The 17223-nt window shown below is 44.4% G+C and overlaps 1 protein-coding gene across 1 annotated transcript; it reads left to right on the plus strand.

Moving 5' to 3' along the window:
* Positions 1–1281: 1281 nt before the first annotated feature.
* Positions 1282–17195, plus strand: LOC115392253 (GTPase HRas). The gene is made up of 6 exons (XM_030096821.1): positions 1282–1530; positions 10403–10546; positions 11381–11559; positions 12753–12912; positions 13836–13960; positions 14789–17195. Exons 2-5 carry the CDS (start codon positions 10436–10438, stop codon positions 13953–13955), a joined length of 570 nt encoding a protein of 189 aa, XP_029952681.1. The 5' UTR covers positions 1282–1530; positions 10403–10435; the 3' UTR covers positions 13956–13960; positions 14789–17195.
* Positions 17196–17223: the final 28 nt, after the last annotated feature.

Below are 17223 nucleotides of genomic sequence, written 5' to 3' on the forward strand. Positions count from 1 at the left end.
GGCCCCAAATTGATAGTCTAATTAGTTTGTGGCCTTCAATCAAGTTTTGTGTGTAATTTGAGGCCAATAAATATGTATCTGTGGCCCCAATTTATGGTTTGATTTCAGGTGTCATGTCTGAGGCTCCGTGCCAATTAATATTATTATGGAAGAGGATTATCACCATTTAAATACAGATGTGTTCAGCATTAGTTCAAGAGCCACAAAAAGCTCAGTTTTATCATGAGCGGGCAAAATAGTACTATTATAACTTTGAAATTTAGGAGTCTATGTTTAAATCAAGGGTCCCTCCTTTTGCAAACTGGCCCCAATGAGACCCCAATCCGGCCAAGCCAATAAGCAAATTGTCCAAATTTCTAAGAAAACATTGATATATTTGTGTGTGTTTTTTAAACAACTTCCATCAGGTTAAGGGGCACGACACAACACTGAGACCTGAGCTGAGATATTGTTGATGCTTCCATAAAAGCACATCAGCATTAGCCTCAAAACCATATTGGATTAGGATTACATTCAAATTCATTGCTATTACACATGCACAAGTATAAAGTAATGAAACGTTGATTGGCATCCAAACCAGACGTGTAAAGTAATAGACACTGCTATACACAGAAAGTGAGTGTTTAGAAATTGATATATTTAAATATTGAAAAGGGAACCGTAGCTATATTATTTAACAGCCTGAAGACAATGGTTTGATGGTTTGAATGATACTGTAATATACATACAGGCATTGTGAATACAGATACTTAGCATTCTAGCAGCACTATACAGATTTAAATTTTATGTGGATTAGTATGGATATAGACTAAATGTCCAGATGTACACATATTGTATGAATAAGCACGAGTAAATAATCTAAATGTAGAAATATAGTATACAGAAGTATAAGGTATACACTTCATACACTGGGTGCGCATGTGTAGAGGTAAGATCAGCTGGAGGAGGAGTTCAGGGTACGTTTGTAAAAACAGCATTTGCACATTTCATTGCATTTTAAGGTTTCATTAAAATTGGATTTGTACGGAGACTGACAAATAAAATGTTCTGATTTTGAATGTAAAAGTTGCGATGCTACTGTTTTAGATGAAACCGTTCAGTTTCCGGCCCCCGAACTAAAATGTGTTTGCCATTCAAAGTGAGTGTCTCGATTTCCCAGCATTCCTGAACGCAGCAGGAACATGCATGGTAACCGGGGCGGGTCGCTCTGTGTGCTCGCGCTGGGCGTGGGCTCCACTCTTCATCCCTCTGCTCGCTCTCTCTCCCTCTGCCTCTCGCTCTCTTTCGCTCTCTCTCGCTCTCTGTGGAAGAAGCACATTGTTCAACGCGGGCTCGTTATTACAGCACCAATGAAAACCTGGGCTGCGCTTTAGCTCCTGATTAATGAACACTTTGTGTCAGGAGATCAGATACCTGAAGACGGAGGAGAGGAGACCGGGAACATTTTGTTTTGTACAGATACACAGATTTCTTTTTTTCTCTTCCTCTCCCTGGTCGTCGCTCTTGTCGCTAATTAGACCTCTGCTCGTTGTAAGTATGCAGCACACACTCTTTTCTCTCGGTCTCTATGCGTGTTTGTGTGTGAGTGTGCCGATAAATGCCAATTTTTTATACGTTTTCACTGTTAAACAAAACGTTAGCTAGCTATCATAGCGGTATCTCTCAACCCTTTCCCATTTCACAACGAGGAAACGCAACATCATAATGTGGATTTCATGCAGAGTTTTATGCGAAATTGTGAATTTCGGTGTTGAAACTTGCTCAATGAGGAGGTTATATTCCCGCCCTCCATAGCCCAGGGTGGTAAAGAAACGTTTAAATGGACATATGTGTGTGTGTGTGTGTGTGTGTGTGTATATGTATAAATGGGAGATGTGTGTGTGTGTGTGTGTGTGTGTGTGTGTGTGTGTGTGTGTGTGTGTGTGTGTGTGTGTGTGTGTGTGTGTGTGTGTGTGATACACAGTGGTCAGGGTGACGCCCCGTCACACCGACTAAAAACTGGATCTATCACTGCGGAAGTCAGATTCCATTACAAGGCTCATCCACAGATGCAGGGATGGATTTCTGCTCCAAAAGCAGCTGCTGAAAGTTTCTCACCAGGCTGGAGCGAAGAGAAAGGGACAGCAAAGACAGCACTGGTGTCCTGTTTGGACATCACTTAACCCTTCAAACAGCACTGACTGAAATTTCAGGGGCCACATACAGCTTAATGTCATTTTGAGTGGGTGGGACTGGTAAACTAGAGCTAGAGTAACCTCTGAATTTAAACTTTTCTTTGTGTTGTGGCATTGAGTGTATGCGATGGAATGATCTGTTTTCATAAAACCAAACAATGACTACAGAAAAAGATTACAATCTTAACCTAAACCTGATTCTAATTTAATCTAATTCTAAACCTTCCGGTGCAACATTACGTAAAATGTCGTAAAAACTTCTATAGCTGTTGTATTTTGGGGTGATTTTAGGAACTCAGCCCGACTGCATGACTTTGAGCAATGCTGTAGCTTGCTTTTATGGTAGCATCACAGATATCTCATCTCGGATGTTAGTATTGTGTTGTGTCCACGACTCTGGAGGGGGAAAAAAATCAATTTCTTTAAAATATTTACAGTTTGCTTGGTGGTTTGACCAAATTTCAACCTCTTACAGGCCAGTTTTTGACCCACGGGCTTTATGTTTGACACGTCTGCTTTCGGCCTTATTGCTTTTGCATAATTGCATTCTCATATGAGGACAGTTTCACAGTTACATACCAGCATTCTGAAATGAAAATGATGTTCATTTAAAAGGAAACTGCAGAAACAAAACACAGTAGTTTTCCTGTGGATTCACTAGTGGGCGCTGTTGTTTGTTTTTGTAATGAAATCACACAAAGGCTGCAAGAGCAAAACGCTCTAAGCATTAACAACAGTCACAACATTGGTGTGGTTCGACGACCAAGGTGGATTGTTATTACGGTGACTGTCATCAGCTATTAAGTCCCAGGAGAATCTGGACTGGGAGTTACGACACTCTGGAGGCAAACGTTGTTATTGTCCGTCTATTGAGCAAGTTCAGAAGAATATTTACTACGATCATGGTGCTCGTGCACAGTAGCAGCATTTCAAAAGAGCAGCTTTTCCCCCGTTTCCACAGAGATGGAGTCGGAGCATTTTCAAAAAGTTGCACCTTGAGAGCTGTTTTCAGCTGCTACGGTTGTGGCGACTTCACGTAAATGAAGGAAACGCTGCAGTTAAAAAGGAACAAATGCAAAAAATCTTGAAGAGACATTGGATTGATTTTCCTTCCCGTTTTTCACCTTTCTTCTTGAGAAACACGAGTATGACATGGTTTTTCCGTGGAAAGCTGACTCAGCGTAGTTCCATGTTTTTATCACCAGTTTTTTGCTTACATGATCTGCAGGGCTCAGCTGGTGCTTTCCGAATGCTAGTAAGCAAGAGTCATTGGAGTTTGGCGGCGTTAGATGTTGGATGATCGGCCTCGTGGCTTCTCTAACTGGCAGGCCTTTGTGTGGCGGTCAGCTCGCCTTTTCATCTCAGCTGCAGCCTCCACCGTCTCAGCCTGCTGGACGGGCTGAAAGGATGACCCATTGGGGAAAAGGTCACTTGGACCCCTGTGCTTTAAGTGCTCGGATAAGAAAGTGACATTATCAAGACTGAATAAATTCTATAATAATGGCTTTTTTTTCTCCTCATTGACTTCAAAGCAAATCATTACATGAAGTCCAGTTTTACCCGTCTGACCCAGTCCGGATGAAATTGGGTCAAACTAAAATGTGTTGACGCTCTGTTTGTGAGCTAGTTGAATGAAATCCTCATCTTTTCAGTTTCAGAAGGCAGAGTAGTGATCCTTCATGTTCAGATGAAGTCATTGGAGCGGGAGCAGGAGGGTGCGGTGGGCTGTTGGGGCTTCAGGATGGCTCTTGGAGCCTCAGGATTCGACCGTGATACCTCCCTAGAGAGGGTCTCCTTACCATCACTGCTTCATTAAAAATCTATTATCGCTGCAGCGGGCTTGTGGCTCTGCCAGTATGGATCCTTTAACCAATGAAGCACTTTAATGGCGAGCAGAATGCATGTTGAGGTACATGGGTCATTCATACACCCTACTTCTCGTTGAAGCCATTTTCACGTTGGGGTGGGTGGGTGGGGGGGGAGTGTCATTTACTGAGGTGAAAAATTAAACCTGGATTTGTTTTCATTGTTATTTCTCATCGGATTCTGCCCTGTTGTCGTTTGTTGTGCCCTTGGCATATCATAAGAGTAGCCCTCTGCCTCCCTCGCCCTCAGCCACCACCCTTATCGCTGCTGTGCGCTTGCACCCTCCGTAAGCTGTCATGTAAGATTATCCTCTCAGTCCGGGCAACGTTCTCGGGTTTCAAAACGAACCGTTAATTTCCCAGACTGAAGGTGGCGCGCTATAAATAACCGTAAATGCAAACATGCCTGATGGTGCTCCTTGATCAAACTGGGAGCAAAAAAAAAAAAATGTTTCAGAGACTTTGGAATGAAATATGGTGCTATTTAAAAAAACAAAAAAGAAACAAAAACAATATATTGAAACCTGAAGTTGATTTATTCAAGTATTGTCTTGTGTTTGTTGTTACTGATAGTTGATTGGTCAATACAAAGATTTTTGTTGCTGTTCAATGGAAAAAGTGCAACTAAGGTCCTGTTTACACAACAGTGTGTTCTAGTGGGACAAAAAAAAAAAGAGAAGGTGTCTGGAGTCAACTGCTCCCATGGTGGAACTTTTTGAAAACGACTCTCCGACTCTCCTCTGTGTAAACAAACTGATGCGCTGCTACTGTGCATGCCGCACCACCATGTAGTAGTTCTTCGGCACATGCCCAGTCGACAGACAACAGCACTGAGTCGTGGCCCGACATGCTCACTACAACGTTTTCAGCATTTTTACTGTGTTAATGTGAAACTTTTCAGAAACAAAAAAGCAGAAATGATGCATTTCCACCTTAAAACTGCTATGAGGTAATACATATATAGAATGAAAAGTCTGTATTCTCCCTCACTGTATGTGAAGAGTGATGGTCGTGACCTCCACAGGCTGTGTCCCCATCCCTCCTCCCCATCCGCACAAAGACCGGCTCAGTTTGAGCCCCTCCGAACAACAAGTGGCTGTACTAACAAGACAGTGTCTCTATCAATGATTAATTTTGCTATTCATCTCCATGTGTATGTGTGGATTATTAATCAGATGCTGACACGGCCTAGTTTGAGAGAAAATGGCACGGCTTGTCTGCTCCCCTGCCTCGGTCTCCCGGCAGCGACGCGGGTGTGTTGGATTTGCATTTTAGGCAGTAAATTTCAATCATTTGGCAGGTGCACACTTGAGATGGTGCTCAATGCTCCAACCAGCCGTCTCAGAAACAAAGGCTCGTGTGCGACGGTGTCGTTTCTGAACTCCTTCTCAGTTCTCCATCTTCTCAGTTGATGGATATTTTTTTTACGTATGTATCCTTGCTTTGGTTTTGTTATTGTCTGTGTTGATGTTCTCGTCATAACTATACTTTAATGCATGGGTGAAGTTTGGCTTGTGAGATCTGACCAGCAGATATCAATAATAACATTCAGTTACTGTCAGACAGCTGGATGAAGTGAAAGAATTAAAGTTGATATTCCAAGTGGGGATGACGGATCAGGTTGATCTGGGTGATTGTAAGACAGAAATGCAGATTCATCATATGCTTAGTCCCGTCTGGAATAAGATGAGAAATGGCAGATTAATCTAAAAAAACATTCTTGTTATTTGTGTTATTTGACAAACATAAGCAATTATCTACAATTTCTCTATAAGGCCCTGTTAATGGGATATTTTCATTGAAAACTGAAAACTTTCATGGCATTTTGGGGATCTGGTTACATGACGACAACGCCCAGAGCCACTCTAAAACACAACTTTTTGCAAACTCTCTGATTCTGTCTCAGTTTAGATGAGGAATAATGCAACTTAAAAAAAAAAACTTTTTAAAAACAACTTAATTTGAAACATCGTCATGTTGATGTGTCTGTGCTGGGTTCGGTTGTCTTCAGTTTTTGACATTTTGCACACCGAGCAGTGAATCATTTGGAAGACAAGTGTTGGTTTGTTTATTGTTCCATGATGGTATAGTCGTTTGCTTGTTCAAATGAAATGGTGTACATATGTGTGTACCTGGAGAGACCATTCATGATTTGACCCGCTTTTCTTCTCGTTGTCCAAATGAACCGACGCCAGTCTTTGCCATCTCTGTGTCCGAACTCCTGCTCGCCCTGCCGGAGTCTCTGATCGCTGCACAGCTGCTGTTTATTTGGTTAGAGGAGGCTCCGAGGAGCTCCGCCGGCTCTGCAGCTCCAACCCAGCTTCTGTACTCCTGCCAGGCCAAGCAACACTGCGTACCACCTTGATTTATTTGCAGTGAGGGAAAAGGAAGCTAAATGTTTGGCCACCATTTTGGAGGGGGGGGGAGAGTCCACTATAATTCCTTTCCCGTTGTGCTTCAGAGTTATCGCAGTGTGGGTGTTTTTACAAGGAAGTCATTGTTGATATGGGTGATGGAGAGCAGAGCTACCTGTTCTATTGCGGCGCAACATCCAAGATGTGATGCAGGAGCATATATATATGTGTGTGTGTGCGTGTGTGTGTATCTCTGATTGAATGAGGGCAGCTAAATGACCGTGTGCCTTGAGTTAGTAAGTCTGCCTCTCTGTCAATCATTAACATCATTCCAGTCTAGTCTAATCTTAGTCTGCTGCCCACACTAACACACGAACCAGACACAAATAACACAAACAGGGTTTTTCTTTTTTTTTTTTTCAGAGGCGCATGCTGATGCTATTAATACAACACCACACCCAGAGACCAAAACAGGGAGGCTGATGACTTAATTTTCTCTCATTTCCACTAAATGAGGTTTAATTTTCTTTTGTTGCTTCATGCATTGTATTGAAGTGTTGCCTGTTACTCCCTCTCCTCTAATCACGTTGGGTTTTCGATGCTCTCCTGCTGTGTGTGCGCTCTTTGGGGAGTTGAATCGCGCGCATGTTTGTGTGTTCGGGGCTCTTCAGTGACTGAAGAGTTTCGGTAAGACATTGCAGGTAGAGTGCAGTTCGTTTTCTGGTTGACATTTGGTTCCCAAGCCGAGGTAAAGCAGTATGTGTGACCAACCGGAGCCGCTCATGAAATCCTGACGGATTGATTTCGAACTGCAGCAGGCCCTGCATCTTAATGATTCTCATCTACGGCTCTTTTGAGAAACATTCAGCGAAGTGAAAGGAGCGACCGAGATGTTTGACCTCGACTGACCGTCTTAAAAAATTGGAGACATGAGGAAGAGTTTACAGCTGCTGACCCGTATCGATGTTAGTAGAAATTAATGTGTTGAGAAACAAGCATTCCTCCTGAACATTGTCCTGTTGTCAGTCTGTTACGTGAAGCTCGTACTGGTGGGGCACTGGGGCTTCTGACTCCCAGCTGACTCCGGGCCAAGGCAGGGCACGCCCTGAACCGGTGAATCACACAGCAAACACAGACGCTCACACCTACCGGCGTCTTCCAGTCACTGCTTGACGTCAGACGCTTGTTTTGGGACTAGAGCTGCACGATATCAAGTGGACAAGTGATGTTATCGAGCATTGGAATGAAGATATGAAATATTTAAATAGATGAGTTTGTTTTTAGTTTTTTTTTTTCTGCTTGATTGTTTTTGTCTTCCAACCTCTGCTTCAAATATATCAATTATAATTTGTTAATCACAATTTTGTTTGCCTTTTAAATAATTTTGAATTTGCCCAGCATGAATAAGTAGTGTATTCTAACCTTATTTATCACAGTTCATTCAATATTTTGCATTTGGCATGCCATTCATCTTAGTATTGCAATAACTTCACAACATATTGAGTACCGTGGAAGGAAACCGGAGGATTCACCGAAACCCAAAGAACGTTTAAACTCCATTTGCATGCCGGGCCACTTGTGGGCGCTGTCGGATGTTTTTGTCATGAAACTGCACGTGTGCTCAGAGAACAAACACAGACATTTGTGCTGACAGGCGATGAAGTCGGATTGCTAATGCAGAATGTGCAGAAGAACCGTTTACTACCGTCATGTTTATCGTTTTCATTTAAACGTGGCGTAAAACGGGCCCGTGTCTCCTGAAGCTTCACCTTATTGGTGAAGTGAGCACAATTGTAGCACAATCGGCAAAATAACTGTCTGCCGGATCTTTACTGAAGATGTCAGTCACTTGCAATATCAGGAAATGTTTTATTGAAATCCAGTTTCAGTTTATGTGAAACGCTCATCTGTTCGCTGCCACAAAAACACATGCGCCATGAGATCATGTTGCTCTGACAACTGTAGCTCAAGACAATGACGGATAAAAAGTTGTTTTTGGAGTTGTGTATGACTGCTGTGGTTAAACGTTCAGAAGTCGACTGAAAGTGAAACTATGGAGCGTTTTTTTTAGAAGGTGAAGGAATTAGAGGTCTTTCTTAAGAAATGGTGTCACGCTGATGAAATCAGCATAATGACACACACACACACACACACGCGCGAGATTGCTGTGTTTGCTTTGTGCCTCCAGCCGACATCAGTAACTCACTAGATTTGTTCTTTACTCGTAAAAAAAAAAAAATCATGACAACGGATTAATTTCTTCTAAAATGTGACTCATCAATTCTTCCTACTGGACTGTAGTCGGGTCACAATCAGGTCATAGATTTGGTAACCGTGTGGTAAATTTTTCGTCAGCTGAGTCATACTTCGCCACCGAGCGTAGTGGAAACACCCAGATGACTACTTTCTCTTACTCAACACGCCTGGAATTTCACTGGGCAGCAGCGCTGCGGTGGGATGACATCTATGTGCATCTCTGTAATGCTTTGTGTTGCTGCATGAATATACAGTAGTGTGTGTGTGTGTGTCTGTGTGTGTGTCTGTGTGTGTGGTTCCAGTTGATTGCTGCGGTTACTGTAAGAACTCAGAACTCACACGAGCTTTTCTGCAAGTTTCACCTCTGAGCGAGACCGAATGGGTGATCGGCTTCACTATCATTCAGTCACAAGGAATTTCTCTCTCCTCCATCCATCAACTTTTCTAACTTTTAGAAAACTCCGTCTCCATATAAATGGAGGGAAACTTTTTCTGAAATGATGCTACTGTGCAGGCACACCACGGCAGATATTCTCCTGGGACTTGGTGGTTTTAGAGCTGAATTGCCTGTAACAGCAATCAAACTTCATCATCCGTGCATGTGAATGTACTCTCCATTGTTAAAGTTTATAGTATATTGTTTACCATATATAGAACAAATGTGCTCACAGCATCATTTTCTTCGTTTTTCCGTGTAAACGGTCATGGTTTTCACAACGTCGCCGTGTAAATGTGAAACCTTTCTGAAACGAAAACGCTAAAACATTCTCACTTGAAACATGTAAATGGGGGAAAAAAAAGACTGGTCCATTATTAGATAAGATTGTGCTTGTCTTTGAAGTTGGATTTTTTTTTTTGTTTTTCGGAAGGCTGACTCCATATACATTTTGTATATATGACAATGCAGAGATTTATATTTTGAAAAAGAACACACTTCATTTGGCTTTTCAGGAACATCATAGGAGTGAATGCCTGATTTATTAAAGAAAAGAAATGCAAACTCACCCTGTAATCTCCAGTAATGGTAATGTTTACCTGTTCCGTCTCAGCTTTAGCTAAGAGAAGGTGGACATCGCTCTCGTTTTCTCAGGGGACTGGTGTGTTTCTTTAATAACACACTTTGATTTACGACCGAGGCTACCCCATTACTTCCAGAAGACCCATTAAGAGGGTTCAGCGGGTCCGTCGGGGGCAACTTCAAGGCACACCTGGAGTCATAAAAACCCACGTGCACGTCTGCTCCTGCTGCTGCTATGGATTAATATTGATAGGAAAATGGTAAACTGGCATGTAGCAGCTCATAAAAATAGCAGCGCAGCAGAGCACGGGGATTTGTTGTGACTGTAAAAAGAAAAATTGGGGCAGCTCCCATTATATAACCTGTATTTGTCATTTTCATTTTTATTGACGGTTCAGGCTCATGGGTTCAACGGCAGACAGTTTAAAGACTGAGCGATGAGGATCTGTCTGCCGGTGTCGTGCTCCTCCTCTCCCTCCCTCTCGTGCACGCTCACACACTGAGCGGGAGAGGATTGGAACATTGAGTACCTTCAGCACATTTTTCACATTCCCCTTTGAGGGTCTCAACCTCAGCCCCCACTACACACACACACACACACACTCCACACAAGCCAGTGATGTTTCTCTCCAGTTGGCAGTGTTGTTATTGCAGCATGCAGGTTGCTGGACATCATGGCAGTTGGGTGACGGGCAGGAAGAGTGCTAACCTGTGTGTTTCTTGCCCTCTCCCCAGCGGTGGCGCGCCTGGTGAGCAGCCGTGGTGAAGATGACGGAGTACAAGCTGGTGGTGGTCGGGGCTGGAGGTGTGGGCAAGAGCGCCCTCACCATCCAGCTCATCCAGAACCACTTTGTGGACGAGTACGACCCCACCATCGAGGTAGGACCTCGCCCCACGTGTTCCGCTCGGAGAAGAGATGGGTGCAGCGGTTGATCCTGCTCGCACCACCTTTCAAGCGAAAACGCATCGTTTTCATGTTTTCCTTTGAGAGCAGCTTCATGCTTACATGGCAACGTTTTGAAAACATCCATCTGTTGTTGTTTTCGTTGCTTAAACCTAACTCTAATTCCTGCAATTAATCACAATTGAAATTAATCTTATGACATCCCTACATCAATTAATTGTGAAAAATGCTTGAAAACATTGGCATGTATGACACATATCACAGTTTTACACACAAATTCTAAACAAAAAAGACAGAAGTTACTTTAATTATTTAAACACTGCAGTTTCTTAAGTTTCAAATTAAGAAGAAACGTTATCTTTCTAAAAACAAGACCAAGAGGCATTGTAGACATTGCAAAGAGCAGAAGGAGAGCAGTGAGACTGTTTTGCCCTATCTTTTCTCTCTCTCTTTCTCACCACGCCTGCCACGGGCCAGACAATGTCCTTTTTGTGTATTTGCATTCCTGGCCCCTGTGCTCTCGCAAACAAAGGGACAGCACTCCATGTTTTTTTGTGACTGCATGTTGGTAGGCTAAACATTGGCTCAGAAACTCTGTTCCTGTGATCTTTTCATTTTTTTTTTTTTAATATTCGTTTGACCCGACAGCAGATGAAGAATCAATAGCAGATAAAAGTTAGTGAACGGCAGCGTCTGAATACGCGACGCTGTAGCGTCATCAGTTGAATCAAATCCTACCTGAACCATCTCTTTCTGACTTTACCCGTCTCTCTCTCTCTCTCGCTCTCTCTCTCTCTCTTGTTCTGCAGGATTCGTACAGGAAGCAGGTGGTGATTGACGGCGAGACGTGCCTGCTGGACATCCTGGACACTGCAGGTCAGGAGGAGTACAGCGCCATGCGGGATCAGTACATGAGGACGGGGGAGGGCTTCCTGTGCGTCTTCGCCATCAACAACACCAAGTCATTTGAGGACATCCACCAGTACAGGTGTGTCTCGTGGAGCGAGCAGCACTTTCAAGTGAATGAGCAAAGACCTTTCGTTGCGTCCCGGGTGCTCGGCGCCTCTGAAAACGATTCCCAAAGTGGGACTTGTTTTCAGTTTTTCATCTTTTTCAACGTGAAACATTTCTGAAACAAAAAATGCCAAAGCCATGCGTTTTCACTTGAGGCGTCACGTTGACGGGGCCTCAGTGTTTTCGAAGCGGCGCCTGCTGATGTGAGGTGTGAATCATCCAGCCAGGGTGGGGTTGAGACACCAGCTCCTTTCTGCTCGCTCTCCTCTGAGCTTCTCCGCACATAGCAGTGTGTATTACAGGGACTCCCGTCGGGTATGCAGAGAGCAGGGTGTGTGTATTAGCGTGCGTGCGTGCGCCAGCTCTCTGCAGTAGTTGGGTGATGTCATGCTGTAGCGTTTAACACGGCTAAAGAAAGCTTAGCCCCCAACTGGAGGCTTACAGCACCATGCCAATGAAATCGATCCCGACTCAATTAGAGGAGCAGGGAGAGGTAGAGCTCCCAAGGACGGGGAAGGAGAAACGGAGGAGAGCCAGCGGGGAGAATTTCACTCGGAGACGTCGGCGTTGTCTCACTTTCCTCATCAGATGAGAAAAGCACTTGCATGTGACGAGATGTCAAAACTGTTCTGTTGGCATTCCTGGTTTTTAACCGAACTGTGAGAAACTGGGTGGATGATTTGCTGGAGGCTCGGATCGGCCGCGTGTGCTTAAACACATCAATCGGTCCTGAAAGAGAGCTGCCTCGTCAGCAGACGACAGGTCACGGGTCTGCTGTGAAGTCTGCATCTGGGCCGCCGTGCCGGTGCTGAAGGCATCCTGCTGCACTGAGAGGACAGGCGGAGCTGATGGAGTGATCTGACCCACTCTCCTCACTCACTTCCCCTCTTTCTGCTGTAGTGATGAGGTAATGCTGTTTGCCGCCTGCCTGTTGTCCATCCCCCCCCCCCCCTCCCCCCCCCCCTCCCCCCCCCCCCTCCCCTCCCCCCGCCGCCTCCCTCTTTCAGCAGTGCAGCACAGCCCAGCACCGGCACATCCCCGGCTCCTCCTCTGGGTCCTAGAGTTCCCTGGGTGGTTGGTGTTGTTGGTTGAAGCCGGGAGGACGGCAGAGAAGACGCAGCCTCCAGAGCTGAATTCACAACAATCTTCTCCTTTTCCGATTCACAGGGAACAGATCAAACGCGTCAAGGACTCGGACGACGTTCCCATGGTGCTCGTGGGAAACAAATGTGACCTCCCAGCGCGCACGGTGGACACGAGGCAAGCCCAAGAGCTGGCTCGCTCCTATGGCATACCGTACATCGAAACCTCTGCTAAAACACGACAGGTAGGCTGGAAACACGAACACAGCAACACGTCCGCGCAATCGACGGCAAAGGCAAGGAAGAATTATCACCAAGGCCACGTTTACATGACGTTTCAAGTGAGAAAAACATCATTTTTGTTTCAGAAAAGATTCACGTAGCACAACAGAACTACATGTTGTACATGTGCAGTTGCAGCGTTTGAAAAAAGTTGCGATTTCCCCGTTTCCATGGAAATAGAAGCAGAGCGTTTTTCAAAAAGTTGCTTTTTCAATGACTCCAAGCACCGTCGACATGTAAACAGACGCCCAAAATACAATTAAAGTTTTCCATTCTCACTTGAAAGTGTTGTCGTGTAACCAGGGCCTTAGTCTCACATGAATGTTTTGAGAAAACTTGAGTACCGCTAAAAAAAAAAAAAAGAAACCTGCACACAAACCCCACATAGGAATGTCAGCATAACGAAGGACAATCTCACCGTGATCCATGACTGCTAACCACCGCACACCCCTCTGAGTTATTGCCCAGTTCCACCTTTGGCTCGGTGGCTTTACATAAGCTGCATAAAGCACCTTTAACGCCGCGCACGGCCTGCAGTGGAACGTTTTTTAATGCCGCGGGCGGTGACTCACAGCCAGGTTAGCTCGGCTCCAGAGCAGAACTACTGTATTTAAAAGGACTCATGAGGACCAGTAGCTGCACAGCTCCCACTGTGTGTGACTCACTGTCACACTTATGTAGGTACACACACACACACACAGACACACTCATCCAACCTGCAGCGTGTCAGTCACTCTAAAGGAGATGTTTTTTTAGTGTTACCATGGTGTTAGTGCCACTCAAGAGGTTTCTCTCAGTTCTAACATTTTGTTGTACACGGTTAATGAGGTGCCCAGATATCGCTGTAATGTGTGTGTGTGTGTGTGTATGTGTTTGTGTTTTTCAGGGAGTAGAAGATGCCTTTTACACACTAGTGAGAGAGATCAGACAGCACAAGCTGAGGAAGCTGAACCCGCCCGATGAGAGCGGCCAGGACTGTATGAGCTGTCGCTGTGTGGTGTCGTGATCCAGGTGAGAGAAAACACACACACACACACTCAGCACACTACAACCGCCTGATCACTTCAATGTGGAGCAGGGGTGTCAAACAAAAAACTGGTGGGCCAAAGCAGACCTGTAAGAGGCTCCAAAGAGTTGTGGACACAACACAACTCTGAGATCCAAGCTGAGATCTCAGTGATGCTGCCTTTAAAGTGAGTTAACTAGCATTATCCTCATAGCCATGCTGTCAGGGGCAGTTTGGAAAAACAAACTCATTGCAACAACTATAGGAGAAGTTTTCTGGACATTTCACTGTGTTTTACACCAGAAGGTTTCATTAAAATTGGATTTTTGTTGAGGTTGCAGTCATTCTCAGTCAGTGTTGTTTTTGTGAAAATAAGGACATTTTCATCGCGTATCCTCAGTTTAAAGCTTATTATGACAGTATTTTCCCAGTCCGACCCACTCAGGATGAGAGTAGACTGTATGTGGCCTCTGAAATAAAATGTGTTTGATACCCCTGCTGTAGAAAGTCTCCTTTAACCACATGCATTTTACGATAAACCACACCCACTTTTTCAAAAAAGGTTCTTTCAAAGAATTGTTCTGATCATTTTCAGTGTTTCTGCTGTTGCCGTGTAAACAGGGAAACTTTTCCAAATGAAAACAATTAGTTTTCTTTTCTCAAACGAAAATGCAACAATTATGCATTTTGGCTTGAAAACAGAGCCTGGTCAAAAAGCAGCACTGTCCCTGTTTGACTCAGTGATTGAAGTAAAACAGTTAATATGTCAGAATTTGTGTTACACGTCTGCATGTGAGCGTTTCAACCTGACCTTTTCTGCCTGTCTCTTCCAGCTCGTCTTGAGGCGTTGAGGAGAAACGCTACAGCTCCAAGTGGCAGCATGGACTCAAAGACAGGAAGATAAAACAAGTCAACGAAGAAACATGAACTTTTTTCCAAAAAAGAGGACGATTGAAGCGAACGGTCTTGTGGAAACCACCCGTGCTGACTGAACCATAGACTTTCTTATCAGAGGAGGGTTCTGGACTTGATGCCGAAGCGGCTGGCTGAACCAGCCCGTTCCGCTCCCTCCTCCTCCTCCTCCTCCTCCTCCTCCTTTGTTTTTTTTTTGTTTCGTTGGTCCACATCGGCCCGAGAGCAACGCCACTGAATGACTGTCTGTCGACTCCAGCGTGGTCTCGCTGAGTCGCTCCACAATGTACCTGCTAACTTATTGTTTTCAGTCTCAACACTGGTCGTAAACGGAGGCGTTTCCTCCACCCTCCCCCCCCCCACCCGCCCATCCGCCAGGAGGATTGATCGGCCTGCATGGAAAGGACTGGAATGGACATTTAGAAACCCAAACAAGTTTCACAAAGACGCCCCCACCTTTGTCTCCACCTGGCTTTGCTCGTCGTTACAGCGGATTCAGGGCTGGAAGCCGACATGGGAACTTTTTGTTTAATTAGCTGTAAAAAGAAAAGAAATCCTGTTTTTGATATTTGTGATGATCAGATTCTGAAAGTCCCGGGCACTATAAGTGAAGAGGAGCGCTTGTTTTAGACGGCTTGACGTTTTTATTGACATCCCCGACGTAGCGAAAGCTGCACCGCGATTGATGGATTTTTCAGGTTACCGCTGCCTTCTCTCTGTGCAGATGCTTAATTGCGAGTTGTTTTTGTGGAATAGTAATAATGGCGGAGGCTCGTGTGCGTAGGAACTTTCCAACTCACACAAAGTATTGGGAGTAAATCAACCGTCTTCTGTTTAAGGAGAGGTACAGTGCATGGAAAGGAATGGAAAGGCCGGAATGGGACGGATGACCTTCGTTTGTACAGTTAATTGGTGACCGTGACGGTTTCAGATTTTATTTTAGTTTCACTACAGCTGTTGTAAGAACAGCTCTTTTTTTTTTTTTTTTTTTTTTTAATTGCAAGAATCGCTTCTTGTGGATAACAAGGCTCAGGAATCAGGGTCCAGGAAAGAGGTCTCATCTAACAGTCCTGGGCAGACCAGGGTTAAGGAACGCCACGGTTTTTAGTTTTTTAACAGTGTAACGCACAAGTCCTGCCTCAGTTTTTTTTTTTCCAACACAGCGTACTATCCTCAAGCCGCTCCCGTCTCCGCCGCCAATCACCAGCGACGGCGTGCGAGCTCCGGGCGTGCGTCGCTCTCCATAACTGTATTAATTTGCTGCCAGAAGGAGACTGATCCGTGTTTACTTTGCCTTATCTGTTGGCTAGTTTGTACCTCACGTATGCAGAAAGGTCGAGATGATTCTCTTTTGTTCGCTGTACTGTTTTGATTGTGTGTATGTGTGTGTGTGTGTATATGTGTGCAACAAAAAAAAATGTTGACCTGGGACGTGCACTGTACAGGAAAGGCAAAAAAAAAGAAAGGAAAAAGAACACTACCAGTTTAGGCTTTTGTTGTTCAGGCATTCCAGCCCAAGTTGAACCACCTTGTCTTAAACGATTGACGGCGTTTCAGTCCTCCGACCGCGGAACACGCAGCAGCTCTCGCTCCGACTGTACGCAGACGATACAAGTTAATTACGTTCCTCATGGGGTTTTAAACACTACAGGTCAGATTTTCGCAGGACGTTTTGAATGCTAATATCTATTTTTAACATCTTCTGTGAAGAAGATCAGTTTATTGGGGGTTTTTTTGGCTTTCAGAGAAAATCCTTTTATGTCTGGCCTAATTAATTTTGTACAGTTCCACTGATTCAGTTTCCTTTCACTCACGGCTTACAGAAATAGTTGTTTATCTGAAAACTATTCAAAAGACACGAATCTGTCTTTAATTGTGTTTTTTTTTTTTTTTTTTTTTTTTTTTTTTAACAGTGTGTTTAATCCGATTTAATAATGGCGGCCCCTTCCTTTGACCATGTCCTTCACCACATTTTAGTGTGGATATTTGGAATTTGTCCACATGTCACAGTCCTGATGGCATCCTTGTCCTTTCCCTGTCGATCTTCAAACCTCAGCACCCATCACGATACCGTAACATGGCAAATAAATCATCTATGCATTAAAATTTGCCCCTGCATTGTAATGGCAGCATTATGCTTCTATGCGAACCGCCAGTATCCTCGTCAGGAAGCCTGGCGAGCCAGACCGAAGACTGGACCGACCGTTTGGGGGTTTTGCACAAGGATGACAGTGGACTCGAGGGCTCGTGTGGGAGGAGTTTTGTGGAAATGTGGAAACTGTTTAGCTATTTAAGATGTATTTACTCTTTGAAAATGTGTCAAAAATGTATCGCAGGACAGGAATAAAGATGTCAA

This window comes from Salarias fasciatus, chromosome 7 (genome assembly GCF_902148845.1).
Source record: "Salarias fasciatus chromosome 7, fSalaFa1.1, whole genome shotgun sequence".
Lineage (NCBI taxonomy): Eukaryota > Metazoa > Chordata > Actinopteri > Blenniiformes > Blenniidae > Salarias > Salarias fasciatus.